Consider the following 14,437-nt stretch of genomic DNA (forward strand, 5'->3'; position numbering starts at 1 on the left):
GCTTCTCTCATTTATTCCATGCTAGTTCATTCTTTGGCTCCTTTCTTTTGATTTTTATCGTGCTCTTTTTTTCCCCTTTCTTCCTCCACAATGTAAGTGCAACCAGCCTTTTGTGGATGTATCACCAAATTGCCATAGTTTTGCCTGATAAAATTATGTATACATTAGCTATGGCATTGCAGTCAGGATGCTTTGCTTTGTTTTGTTATCAAAATTTGACAAACACAGATATTATATATAGCCATGCAGGCACGTAGCCAGAAATTTCATTTGGAGGAGAACCACTTTTTTTGAGGGGGGGGGGACCGAAGTGATAGAACAATAGATTTGGACATTATCTCACATTTCGGGGGTACCAGAACCCCCCCCCCCCAATTCCCCCCTGCTACGGCCTCGTAGCCATGTATTGGCAATTTAAAAAAATGGATTTGACACCTACTGGACTGTCTTGCATCACCACAGCACACGAAACTTTGGCCAAGGATCTCTAGCCACTTCACAGCAGGCCTAGGTACAAATCCTCAATCATTACAATTTGCTCAAGTTTGGAAAACAGATGGCAGCACTATAATAAGCATTACACCGAAACAAACTTCATTAGGTTCACAACACACATTCCAACATATACCAATTTGTTAGAAGTTCTGCATAGAAATATAGAATGAGATAAATACGGGGTTTAGTGGTAGCCAATTCACAAATTGACTAGCTAAAGTCTGAAAAGCCATTTTGGAAAATCACACTTTGACCAAAACTGACAATTCATGAATTGGCTGCGCTTAGGTCTTAGCATGCACATGTTAGGTCAACCACAGTTTTTATTTGGGGGGAGGTTACATCCCGCTTCCCGTATCTCCACCCATGAACTGTAATAACCTGATTTCTTTTGTAGTTACCATGGTGGAGTGAATGTCTGAGTGCAGCATTCAAGTTTTTGATTTGTTATCAAGTTTTCAAATATATATTTTTGATTTCAGGAGAAAAAGGACGAGATGGAAGTTACTCCAAATACAGAAGGTGAGAAGAAACCAGAGGAGGAAGAATCAGCTAAAAAAGCTGAAACTGAAAGTACTGGTTCTGGAAATGCCCCCACAGATATAGTTGAAGACAGTCCAGACAAAGAGACACAAAAAGTTGCTCAACTCTCAGAGGTACAGTCGCCCTCTGAACCATCAACTTCTCCAGTTGATACAAAAACGGAAGTTGCAGAAGCAGCACAAAAAGCAGAAGACAAACAGGAAGTTGTCACAGAATCTGCGAAACAATCGGAATTATCCGTTGCTGCTGAAAAAATTGTGGAAGAAGTACAGAAATCCATTGAAGCACCTGTAATAGAAAAGGCTGAAGTAAAGACAGAAACTGTTATGGAAGCAAAACCTGAGCCTGTTGTTGAAACAAAGGTTGAACAAGTTGTTGAATCTGTGCCAGAACCCATTGTTGAAGTCAAGCCAGAAACTGTTACTGAAACAATTCCCAAACCTGTGGTTGAGCAGAAATCTGAACCAGTAGCAGTGCCAGAACCCGTTGTTGAGCAGAAATCTGAATCTACTGCAGTATCAGAACCTGTTGTCGAACAGAAATCTGAACCTGCTGCAGAACCTGTTGTTGAGCAGAAATCTGAATCTGTGGCAGTGCCAGAACCTGTCATTGAGTCCAAATCTGTATCGCTAACGGAAACAGTGCCAGAACCAGTCATTGAGGCAAATCCTGAAGTTCCACAGGTAATCAAGATTGAACCAGAACAAGTAGAAGTAAAACCTGAACATGTCGAACAGCCAAAACCTGAAACTGTTGCAGAGGCTCCTGTAGTTGAAGACAAACCAGTCGAACAAGAACCTGTGCAATCTCCTATCATACCTGCAAAAGAGATCCCAGTAGAACCTGTAATAGAGCAGCAGCCAGAGACAGTAGTGGAAGCCGTCACTACTCCAGTTGCAGAAGCAGTTCCAGAGCCAGTAGAATCACCAAAGTCACCAGTAGAGTCTCCCAAAGAAACAGTCGAAGAACCTGTTGCACAACCTGAACCTGTACAAGAACCACAGGCAGTCCTAGAACCAGAAGTCATCGTTGAAATCAAACAAGAACAGGCGACCCCACCTGAAGTTTTGTCTCCTCCTGAAGAGAAAACAGAAGTGCCAGCCTCATCCCCACCAGCAATACAGAATGAATCTGATGTTCAAGTGATCGAAAATGCGCCACAAGAGAAAGAAGTCATTCCCGTAAGTGAAATTCCTCAGCACGAACAGAATGGGGATGCGCACAGTGCTGGAGATGGTGAAAAATCTCCAATTGAAGAAACTCCAAGCCCTCTATCGCCTACAGATGAAGCTGCAAAGGTCGCTGATGAAGCAGAAGTTGACCAGAAACAAACAGTTCAGAGTAATGAGATCGCACACCATGTTGAGCAAGTTAATGGTGTGGAAAATGGTACTTCCCAGGTTAGTGTTACATCTGTTATTTTTTTAAGGCTGCTCCAATTAATGTATTAATTCAGAGTTGGGCAAATCTCAGGTTGCCCTGGCGACTAAAAAGTTGGTATTTTTCTTTGTTCAGTTATTAAATTGCATGCTGAGAACCTGAGAGAATTTATAGCAGCATATGTAACACCATGATATAAGGTCACTATGCCCTGAAAAAGCCAAAAGAAACCCTATTTTGGATCTTTTTCTTAGGGTAAAAGTTTTGGTTCTGAAAAAAATTTTGGGCACCTAAACTAAAATAATAAATTTTCTAAAAAATAACAAGATCCTGAAGAAATTCCAGGATTTGAAAAATAAATAAATATATATTCAAGCACACCATATCAATTCAATGATACCCTACGGTTTTTAACATCTTCTGGTCTGGACACTACTTTGTCCAGGTACTAATGTACTTTTTTTTCCCAGCAGCCCTTGCTTTTAACTGTACGTGTGTATTTTTCGATATGATACTTTGATTTTTCACACCTTGACTCTTCCTGTCCCATCATACTCTTTTTTACCCCGGCTGTGACCTATCGGTTAGAAATTCATATTCTTTGGAATATGGACTGGGTCACCGTTTCGGTTAGTAAGTAAGGTCTGGACACTATGCTTGCAGGCGTGCATTTGTAACAAAATTGTTTTATGCTGCATCTCGAAGATGTAACACAAATAGACGACATTGTATCACAATAATACTACATACACGTTCAGACTGCTAGGTACTCACACTTCTGCCACAACTCATCTCAATTGGCAGTAAATTTCCTCTGGTAGCAGACTTGAGTTGTGCTCAGTTTGAAAGAAAATACCTATCACATTAAGGTAGGCACAAAGAACGTATTCACATCAAAGCACCGCCTACCAAATGTTCTTTTTTTTCATTACACCCAAAGTCAGGACTGATTGTAATTATTCATGCCTAGGTTTGTCGGATTTTTTCCCATAGACTGTCAAAAAAACTTTCAATGTATTAAAACGAGGCTAAACTGCTTATCAGTTATGCTAGGGAAATTTTTTTTAGCTCTCAGTTTATGCATTATGCTTTTGGCATTTCTGTCCCAGAGCTGTTCTTCAGCATCTGGAACTTGCTTCTGTTTATCACATCTATAAGATCACTAGCAACATAAATTCATTCCACAATAACACTGCTCAACAAAAAAATTATGTTAAGGAAATTTTAATTAATGTTAGATTAATGGTTTTGAGAGTATATTGGGGCTGCTGATTTCGAATCTGGCATTGGTTTTGTCATATTGGCTCTAGTTTTTGAGATAAAGTGAAAATTAAATTTCTGTGTGTGGTAATACATAAGCAGCATACAAATCCATACTCTCAACAATGTGATTATGGCAAAAACTAGAGCCGGTTCGGCAAAGCCAATGCCAGATTCGAAATAAGTGTCCCAAAATGATTAAAATCACTGAAATATCTTTGCCAATGATTTACTGTATAATAGTTTCAATGTGATTTGCATGCTGCTTATGTATTAATTACCATTGAAATTTAATTTTCATTTTATCTCGAACTAGAGCCAACCAATCTAACAAAACAAATATTAGATCCGAAATCAGTGCCCAAAATAATCCTAAAATCACTGAATTGTCTTTGAGAACAAAATCAGCCTTGAGCAGTGTAAATAATTCCTCAATTCAAATTAAAAGTATATTATTTTACAGGTTTAATATTATTTACCCCTAAATTTGGTCATCTTTTAAAGCCTCTTATAGGCTATATGGAAGTACAAAGTACTAAAGACTGGATACCAAGCGGAGATGAAGTTCTTAAAGAAAATGTACATATCTCTGTGGGAAATCAAACCACCAACCTCTCACAATCCGGGAGAGTGTTCTACCAGTCTGTTGGGGTTTGATTCCCCACAGAGGCATGTGATTTCTTTCTGAACTTCATCTATCTCTGCTTGGTATCCAGTCTTCCATATTTTCTATGAACATCAGAGTGATATCGCACGTTTGTCTTTGTCATCATCTGGGAGAGCTGCTAGCTGCGTCTGGAGGCTGTTTATGTGCAGTCCCATTCAGTGCACATATATGTTCTAAAGAAAGTCTGTCCTCCATAGCTTAGAGCGTTCACCTGGATTGTGAAAGACTGGTTCAATTTCCCACAGAGGCATGTTAATTTTCTTTCCAAACGTCACCCATTTCTGCTTGGTATCCAGACTTGCGTACTTTGCATAAACAGTGGAGAGTGACATCATTTTGTAAAATATGGAGGCTTTCCATTGTATCATAAAAACGCTCCCAATACCAAAAAACCACCCTAAATCCAATTTCCCATTCCACTCAAAAAAAGTGGATTCCCCTTAAATATCCAACCCTTTCTTATTCCTATCTTTCTTTCTCTTCACCTCATTGGTTGCAGACTTGACCTATGGGATACATTCTAGACTCCCCTAGTAGGCATCTCGCTGCTGTCACGATATCTACAATATGAGAGCAAATCCGCCTAACATGCCTGCTCTTATATGCCATTACCTGAAGAGCAGTCATATCTGAGAACCTACTGAAGTTGTTAACACCTGGGCATGTGTGCCTCACCAGTCTTTATTTTACGGATCCACCCATTCCTAAAAAGATAGGCCTGTCCTAAGTCCCTGACTGCTTGACGTCATAAATATAAATAGTAAAAAATATTCAAAAATGCTGTCTAAATTATGTGGTAACAGTGAATTAAATGTCAATTAATGGCTTTACCCATTTTGTAATGAGTAACTTGCTTGCAAGACATCCATCCCGGTTCGGGCATGGATGTTTACTAACACAAATAAATTCCCTGCACGGATCATGCTGATCCCTTGGGAATGCGTGAGGATCATGTTATTTAAAAAAAAAAAAAAACTTTCTCGTAGACATGATTTTCTTTATTACAAACTCTGGTCATATTGCCATACAGCAATTTAAAACCAGTGAAGAGTTGGGTGGCACAGTGGTAAGATGCTAGTCTTCCACTATGAAGGTTGCCATCTCGGTCTATGGATTCAAATCCAGCCAAAAGAAAATCACATGCAGAAAAAGTTCTTTACCTATTGAGCCTGAGGCGACCAGCAATAGATGCCGCCTTCATTTCCTACCCAACTCCACTAGTTGGAAATTGCCATGTGGCAATATATGGCTGGAGTTGGTGTGCGGTAAAGTAGTGTTGTTGGGTGAAAAATAAAGGTGCCATCTACCAGTGGTCACCTCATTCTTGGTAGGTAAAGAACTTGTTTCTTCCACCCCCCCCCCGCCCCCCAGATCTCGTGGACCCTGGTGGCAACCTTCATGGTGGAAGACGAGTATCTACTTGGGCAACATAGACCTACAGACATGATCTGTATACTAGTATCACATAGCTATATTTTGTTTTATTCCCCCTATAAAAATGCCTTGTTTTTTCAGCGAAGCCTGAAAAGTCATGTCATTTTAAGAAATTTGTATTGAAAAGAAAAAACATTCAGATCGTCACATGATTGAGCAGGCTACTAGCTGATCATCTGTGAATGAGGGAAGCAATCTGAGGGTTAAACTGATTTCTCACCAAAATGAGAAAAATAGATTATTTTAACTTATTGTCAGTGTTGGATTCAATAAAATGAATACCACTGATTTGGATTGCACTTCTGTTTGTTTTTAAATTGAGACACGATATCGGTGTTTGTGAACAGGTTTTTACTGCATTCAATTTTAAATTTGATTGTAAGAATATATATTAAATACTTTGTATGAACTGCATATCTTTAGGATTCGTCAGAAACCCAAATAAATGGAAAAGAGCCTGAAGAAACACTTTCAGATGTCCCCACGTTGATTTCATGGAAACATGGTGGCGAGGAAGTTGCAGTTTGTGGTGACTTCTGTAAATGGGAAGACAACTGTCTCCTTAGCAACAGGTATGAACCGTTTAATATCAAATGTAACAATGTGCCTTCTGGTTTTTCCTTCAAAAGTCTCGCAGAATTTTCAATAATTTGTTAATGAAATTTAAAAATTTTTTACTCCCCTCCCAACATAAAACGTGCCATGCATATATAATCTATACTCAACTCTTTCGGGCGGATTTGTTCATCACAAATTTCAAGTGCAGAGATGCCACTGCGCCTAAACTGTTCTCAAGCTACATGGTGCACCAAGGCGCAGAATCCCTGCGCATTCGCACCAATTCCTGTTTGTAAAATAAACTGAAAATAACGGTAATTTTGCAAACTACCTACCTGTGTTGAAAGACAGCGTATCTACGGCGTAAATTTGCTTTATTTCTCACAAGGCTGCATTCGCTTCTTTGCGAAGAATTGAAAAGGGGATTTGCTCACTTGTTTAATTTCCAAATTTTTTGGGGATCGTTGGGATAAAACAGGATCTGTAAAACTCCAGCTATAATACCCAGTTTTGCCATCTAGCCACTGTGTGGTCGCGTGGTTATCATCGGCCGTTACTGATTTACATGCTCATTTTACATAACTTCTGTGAGATACCTATTATATATGAATATCCTACCTTTCCAAAACATGTTGGAAAGAATGAAATGTTGCCACCCTCTTTTCTCGTTACTCGCACTCCCTCTCGTACAGAGAATTGTTCTCTACCTGCAATTAAAATTATTGCTGGAATGTTGCTTAGCATTGTATCACCAACAGAACTAAACTCTGTGCAATGAATGGGTTGCACTACAAATTGTAGTGTAGTTCTTTGCAATGTAACAATGCAAAGAACTGCTAGTAGTGACACCAACTCAGAGAATAGATATTGGGCAGATATATTTCAATATTTTTTTACCTTAAAAGTAGCCCAAAGTTCAAAATTTTGCCGGTTTTGGTGAAGGCTTTTTTACCTTTAGCACATGGTAATGCAGACAGTGAAAGAGAGCGGAGTGTTAACAAGAGTCTGCTTGAGCAGTGAAAAATCTGTCCAGTCCTTACATTAATGTTAACACACAAAATCTAATGTTAAATTGTAAAATTGGCAATTGTTGATAGAGCCTGGGGGTAACCTGAAAAATCAACCTCTGGACTCACAAATAGCTGTGAAGAATGACATAAAAAAAATTTTAAGCAATTGGTGGTTGAATGAGCTGAATCAAAACTTCTGTGTGAGAATACGAAAAATTTTCCCAATTTCAGACAATTGCACTGTTCATTCACAAATAATCATTTTGACACATTTTAGACTTTTTTCGGTCTAATTCAAGATTATTCAAAAACTTTTCGTAAAAAAAAAAATTGCAGATAATTTTTTTGTTAATTTATAGATGATAGGATATAGAAATGTTCATTTATATAGAAATATAGCTTTTTTATAAATTATATTAATTATTAGCTATAATACCTGGCGCTGCCCAGGTTTTTTTCAATTGCTGGGAGGATTAAAAAAAGTGACATACCATTATAAAGACATATACATGTCTGAAACGCATTGTTAGGGAACCACGGTAAACATTCCAAAAGTGATCGTTGAGGCCGAGAAACCTCAATTCAGCAACCAACCATTGTTGCGAGACAGTTTTTCGCTCGTTTTGAGCATTTGCCCTGCTCTGACAAACTTTTAAAGTAGACTATCATTCATTCTGGGTCCCGTTTGGTATATATATAAAATTTGTATCATTACTTGAATCAATTATATTAATATTTTACATCATTCATAATTAAATATCTATTCATCAAATTTGTAAAATTGATCTAAAATTATAGATTTGCATACAGACAGAAAACCAGTTTCATAGTTTAATATATATATATATATATCAACATGTTCATCAACACTCTTGGGGTGTCGAGTTATTGAGGTTCCAATGTATTAAATAGAATAGGCCTTCTGTACTTGTGATTTACAACGTATTAAAGATTACTGTAGGTACTTTTGAAAAACAATTTTTTCAATGTCTTTCTCAACTACCTGTTTATATATTTTATTTTCATATATTACATAACAGTTAGTGCTGTTGTAGTTGAACCATAAATTGTTTTTTATAAATGTCTGATAATAGAGATGTTCAAAGAAACAATGTTTTCTGGATATTATGCTTAGGTGAACTCAGTCACCTTGTCTCCATCGGTACTTGAACCCAGCTGCTCTTGAATACCGGACAAGCATGCTACCATCTACACCACTGAGGATGCGCCCCTGCCTTCTTTATTTTGGGCACTGTGGCCCGAGCTTTGCCCAGTATGCTAGAGGGCCTGGGTTCGAGTCCTGGCAGGGGGACAAAATGACTTTTCTTTCAGAGTTCACTTCAACATAATATCCAGAAAATGTGTTTCCTTGGGCTAAGAAAGCCATCTATCTCTCTCTCTCAATAGATTTTTTCAGTAGCATTTTTCAGAAGGCCTTTAATAGAGTGAATTTATTTATAATTGCAGTGATGGTGTCTTTTCAACAAAGATCAAGTTGCCAAAGGGTCAGCACCATATCAAGTTCTTAGTTGATGGCAAGTGGACTGTGGACGAAAGTGAGGTAAGATTCACTCTCTTGCAATCACTCCAACAACAACAATAATACTTTGATTTAACTAATGATAAATTAAAACTAAATTTAATTGTTTTATTTTTCTTCCAGCCTGTAGTTGAGCTCGACGGTCATGGTCAAGTTAACCTCCTCGTTGTTTAAAAAAGTGGCAAAGACTGAATAATGAAACTGTTGGTTCACGAAATTTTGTAAAGAAGGGAATCTTATAAAACGTGTCATCCATCTTTATATACATATTTACCTGTATTTTTTTCATTTTCGAAAATGAGCAAGCACACGTATGCTAGTATCCATATGGCGATATATATGTATGTATAATCATTTTATGGTCATATGCAGATTGGCCGTTTATTATTATAGCCATTACTTGATAGTCATTTCTTCGCCCTCCTCATAGTTGATCGGCTGCCAAATTCGTATTTGAGTGGTAACTATTTTCATGTTTCTGAAGGTAATTAATGGATCATCGAGGAGGGAGACGATATATTTTGGGAGATTTTTTTTTTCTTTGTAATAGATGAATTTTTTTTTGTGTTTGTGTATATTCCGAATTATCTGATTGGTTGAAGAAATGATTTATATATATATCAAAAGAAATGTATCGATGACAGAAACTAAGACTTGCATATTGAAAAAAAGACTTGTTTGGTAGTATTTCTTCATAGATAGGATGTGTGTATTATGTCGTTTTATGTATGTAAAATGTGCATTGCATCGTAGCTTCTAGAGTGTATATACGCTTAGCTTATCATGTATACCTCTTACTATATATATGCAGTATAATCCAGATTTATATTTGAATAAGATGATGCACGTTTTCCCGAAAACCCTTAGTTTGATTCACAACTAGAAAGTTAGTTGCCTGTGCTTCTGTCGGGAAAACCTTTTCTAATGTCTTCGATTTAATAAACTGCTCTGGTATTTGATGAGAGGAGGCTTCAGAGACGTATCTAAGATATGGTCTACACCTTTTCTATTGCTGCTGTAGCTTTTGTAGAAAGCGCTGGTGCTTTGTATTGTAGTATCGGGGGAGAGACTGTTTTTTTTATTCTAATATTACTACTTACTGTTCTTCCGAATGAGATTTACACAGTGGAGATATTTAGACATCTTAGATGCTTTTAATACTTTTTTTTATATAAATTTACATGAAAGTTGGTTTTTAGAAAGGTACATTTTGATCCCTTTTCGAGGGTCTCTCCTTTTCCCAGGTGCTATAAGACTTTATATCGATAGTTTTCTTGAACAGTTTCCTATACACAAGTGCCGACTTTATACAGTTTGTACTAATTTTTAATGCTGAATAGTCTGTAGATGGAAAATTAAATGTTTTGACAGTAGCTTTTTTTTTTTTTAATTAACATGTTTTTTAAACAGTTCAGGTATAGAAGAGGGATTGTGTATTTTATGAGGAGTGAAATAAATTTGAATATATCGATTTACAGTATTCTTTCACGTTATGTATTTCAAATTTTTGCAAAACAAATGTTTGATGCATAGTCTTTAAATGATTTTTTTTTCTTCTCTTTTCACAGTTCTGTTTATTTGTATCGCTTCTCGTGTTTTATACCGAAAAGATGTTTTTTTTTCTATCCAATAAAAAACAATCTTAATTCAATTTAGGTTTTTGGTGAGCTCAATTTTTGTTTGGTTTGAGGAATATCTTGAGTAATTCTGTAAAAAAAAATGTGTAAGTATTGTGCTTGACTAGGGATGGGACGAATAATGATTTGGCCAAATACAGAATGTCAATTTCAGGGGAATATGAATTTTATTAAAAATCATCACAGTTATAAATAAGTGGTGGTTTGAATTGTGGAAATAGTTATTATAAAATTTTTAAATGACCAGTTAAATTTTAATTATACAATTTTATCATTTGAATGTTAAAAAATTTGTAATTGAATGATTTTTATTTACATGATATTGACGATCAAATTTAACTATCAAATATAACAATGATGTACAGGGGGATTATGATTAAAGTTCCCATATTCTGAGTAGTTTTTCTCAAATACTGCTGATCCGAATATAGCAAATTTTAAGATATCTTGATCATAGGAGATTCAGGAAATTAAAAAAAAAGCTCAATTTTTGGACCGCCAGATGAATAAGTAGCGTTTTTTTTTTATTGAATTTTCCTTCCCCCCCCCCCCCATAGACCCTATAGCATATATACCAAGTTTCAATGGAATACGTCCTTCAAAATGGACGCTGCATAGGTAGGAGTAGTGCAAGTATATTGACGGGTGCTACATTGGTCTAAGCAGTGTCAATATACTGAAACTACTCGAACCTATATGGTACCTGACCGGATGTATTCCATTGAAACTTGGTGTATATGCTACGGACCATGGGAAAATGCAATAAAAAAGTGTCACCTTCTCACCTGGTGGTCGAAAATTAGAATGTTTTTTCTTTCATTCATGAATTTCTCTCCCATGGTCTCAATTAAGATATCTAAAAACTTGGCTGTGTTCGGATAAGAATTTTTTTCATAGGCCTTCCTGGCCATTTTGTATGTTGACAGTCGTCCTAGTTGGATGGGAATCGGCTCCATATTCTATTCTGGTCTGGATAAGCATTTTTGAAGGAAAAACTTCAGGATTACGGGAACTTTATAATCGCCCTGTATAACGATCGATTTTTTTTTAACACTTGTTACAAATTGACACATCTAATTGAAAAAAATTTCAACCATTTATTTACTCAGCTGGTAAATTATAAATGTGACTCATTTTCATGTTTTTCCTCATTAAATGTTTTGTCCCTTTTGCCTTATCCGCAAGCTTAATACAGTGATACTTTGGCTAACGAAGATAATTTGCTTGCCGAAACAAGATTATCCATATACGTTTCTATATAAAAAATTTAATTCGTTCTTGGAGCTTCCCAAAATCTCAAAGCAACTTTCATTAAACGCTAAGCAGCACTAGAAAAAATTGTAAACTGAGACCAAAGGCTGAGATTACTGATAACTTTGCAATTGAAGGATAATTTAAAAGGAAGATGTAAAATTGAATATATTTTTACACTATGCAGGGCCAGAACTAGAGGGGAACAACTGCCCCGCGTGGCAATTTTAGGGATTTGAACAAAGCACCGTTATAAAATTATCGAATTTTAAATTTGTGGGGGCGACAAAAGTCCTTGTTACGGCCCTGACACTATGTTGTTGGGTTCATGAGCCACCATAGTGAAAAAAAAAAAAGTCAGGCTGTGTGTGTGATATATTCATTTCTCTCACACACATGTCCAGACTGTTCAGTTAGTATTAAGAATTGCCGTATGCAATGGAATCATTCAAGTCAGACTTTAAATGTTTTTTTCTTTGAGCCATTTCATGTAAAATGATTAAACTATCTTTCTGAAAAAGGTTATCTAGGAAGCGGTTTCAAGATGGAAAAATATTCACCTGACTCGATTGAGTTACTCAGTGGGTATATTTTGATTGGCACGAAAACTTAGCTCAGGAAGCGGCAGTTTTATGAAAGCTGGGACATCCGTATCAACTTAAATGTCCGTTAGCTGAAGCGGAAAAACATTGACTAAAATATTTGTTCACTGAAAAAACTCAGGCGTTCATTAGCTAAGGTACACTGTATCTTGTCTAGATCACAGGTTTCCGTGCACGGCATCATCGAACGCCACGGAACCCGGAGTGCATTGAAAGAAGAAAACTTTCTTGTTACTCGCAAAGCTGTTTGTCTAGAATTTTAACGAGATGGTGTCGTTTAAAAAAAATCCGTACCAACTAGAATGACTAAGGGGTCATACAAGTATTACGTAAACAGATTTTCAGCCATTTTTGACCCTCTCCCGTCAGCGGCTTCGAATATTTCATATCTTCAAAAGGGGTGGTTGATGACGTAAGCAACCTTCAAAACCCCCCCCCCCCCGTCATCAAGTCAGCAAATCCGAAACCCCCTCGATGCTGACGTAATACTTGAATGACCTAGAGAGAGTGCAAGCATGTGAGTGACCAAAACAATATGCAAGAATGTATGATCTCTTGCGCAAAGACTGCTCTTTTTTGGTAGTTTATTGAAGAATCGTGCACATCTTTCTTAAATTGAGAAAAATGAGTGAAATGGCACGAAGAGTGTAACTAATACCCTCCGTTGAAAAGCACTGGGCGTGGTTCTATTTCGGTTAGAAAATAATTGTTCGTTGTTGGTGTAGTGGCGCCATCTCTTGTAAACATATGTAGGGAGCATTGTCATAGATGCGTATGCATTCGTCCTCATGTCTAAGTTTAGGCAGGTCTCGTAACCCTACATCAACGCTTTCTCTCGCATATTGTAAATAAAATTGTTACACAAGCGCATTTTGGAACTCTGCTGTCACCTATGAAACAAAAGTTACTAAACATAAGCTTGCTTAAAAGTCCTGGTGAGCTGAATAAAAATTGTTTCGGTTTTACCAAGGATCTTTTTTTCCAGATAGTAGACATTCTCTTTAATTTCACCTGTTCCTCTGCGCACAGAATTTCGGAAAAAAAACTGTACGGAAGCATTCTTAGCAGTGTTCGCCAATACGCATCTTGATGCGTGATTCGGTAATCAAAATTCAATTTTACTCTAAATTTTGTTGAGGAGTGAGAATACCCCTTTTTTCAAACTTTTCGGGTAAAATTTTTTTTGAATAGATATATATATATATATTTCTGTTTTTCATTAAAAATAACTTGTTACAAAATTGCTCCTTAAAACTTTGGAGAGGAGTGGAATTACTCTTCAAAATTATTTTTGCGGATAACACTTTCTCAACGATTTTCAGACAGTCCATATTAAACTTATGTAAACTTATTCACCATCAAAAAATGGTGCCTTAGATGCTCTTGTCCATAATCAACTAACGGGAAAAAAATTTCTAGAAAATAACTGTGCAGTATATATTATGAGAAACATCATGAAACTGGAACTCCTCCTGCCACCTATCAAATGAAAAACAACTATGATTCTTCGATTCGAATTGGTGACCGGATTTTGATCAATGCGCCAAACGTATAAAAGCAATATACGGGATGATTATAAAAAAACTATCCCGACATATGGGCCCCTAACTATCATACCATTCACAGAAACTGAATGAAATTTTGGCTTAAGGTATTTTGATGTATGCGCTCAAGAATGATAAGGAAAACAAGTGTCACTCTAACAGTTACGGTTACAGTGAGAAAATTTCGAAAATATCAAATGGCAACACCATTTTTTTTTGTATTGGAATGCGATCTCCATACTGAAAAACACTAAATAGCGTTGGAATGGCACCTGTAGCACGAAAATCCCCGGAGCTAGGCAAGGAAAAAGGACTTTGCCGTGCACCAGAGCATTAATGTTCGTTTCATTCGTCACACCGTTTCTTCGGCTGAGATCCCAGCCTGATTAGTCCTCCACAAGGTCATGTGGAAAATTTGTGAAACACGATAAAATGCTTTATTTTATGCTGCTTCTCTGTCCTTATTGGTTGTCCTCACTTTTAGCCTATCTACCGCCGGTGATTTTCATGCTACAG

General features: G+C 36.9%; 1 protein-coding gene across 6 annotated transcripts in view; it reads left to right on the top strand.

Annotated features, from left to right (window-relative positions):
• LOC149081762 (uncharacterized) overlaps positions 1–10,538 on the top strand; it is a 97,575-nt gene extending 87,037 nt beyond the window's left edge. For all 6 annotated transcript variants that reach the window (XM_089237193.1, XM_089237194.1, XM_089237196.1 and 3 more), the window contains 4 exons: positions 978–2,438; positions 6,203–6,351; positions 8,815–8,908; positions 9,011–10,538. In XM_089237193.1, coding sequence (XP_089093319.1) covers positions 978–2,438; positions 6,203–6,351; positions 8,815–8,908; positions 9,011–9,061 — 1,755 coding nt within the window. In that variant the 3' untranslated portion in view covers positions 9,062–10,538. The remainder of the gene's footprint in view (positions 1–977; positions 2,439–6,202; positions 6,352–8,814; positions 8,909–9,010) is intronic.
• The last annotated feature ends 3,899 nt before the right edge of the window (positions 10,539–14,437 follow it).

This window comes from Pholcus phalangioides, unplaced genomic scaffold, assembly GCF_987345545.1.
Source record: "Pholcus phalangioides strain wild (caught in Gottingen) unplaced genomic scaffold, Ppha-v1.0 ptg000009l_1, whole genome shotgun sequence".
In the NCBI taxonomy this organism is placed as follows: Eukaryota; Metazoa; Arthropoda; class Arachnida; order Araneae; family Pholcidae; genus Pholcus; species Pholcus phalangioides.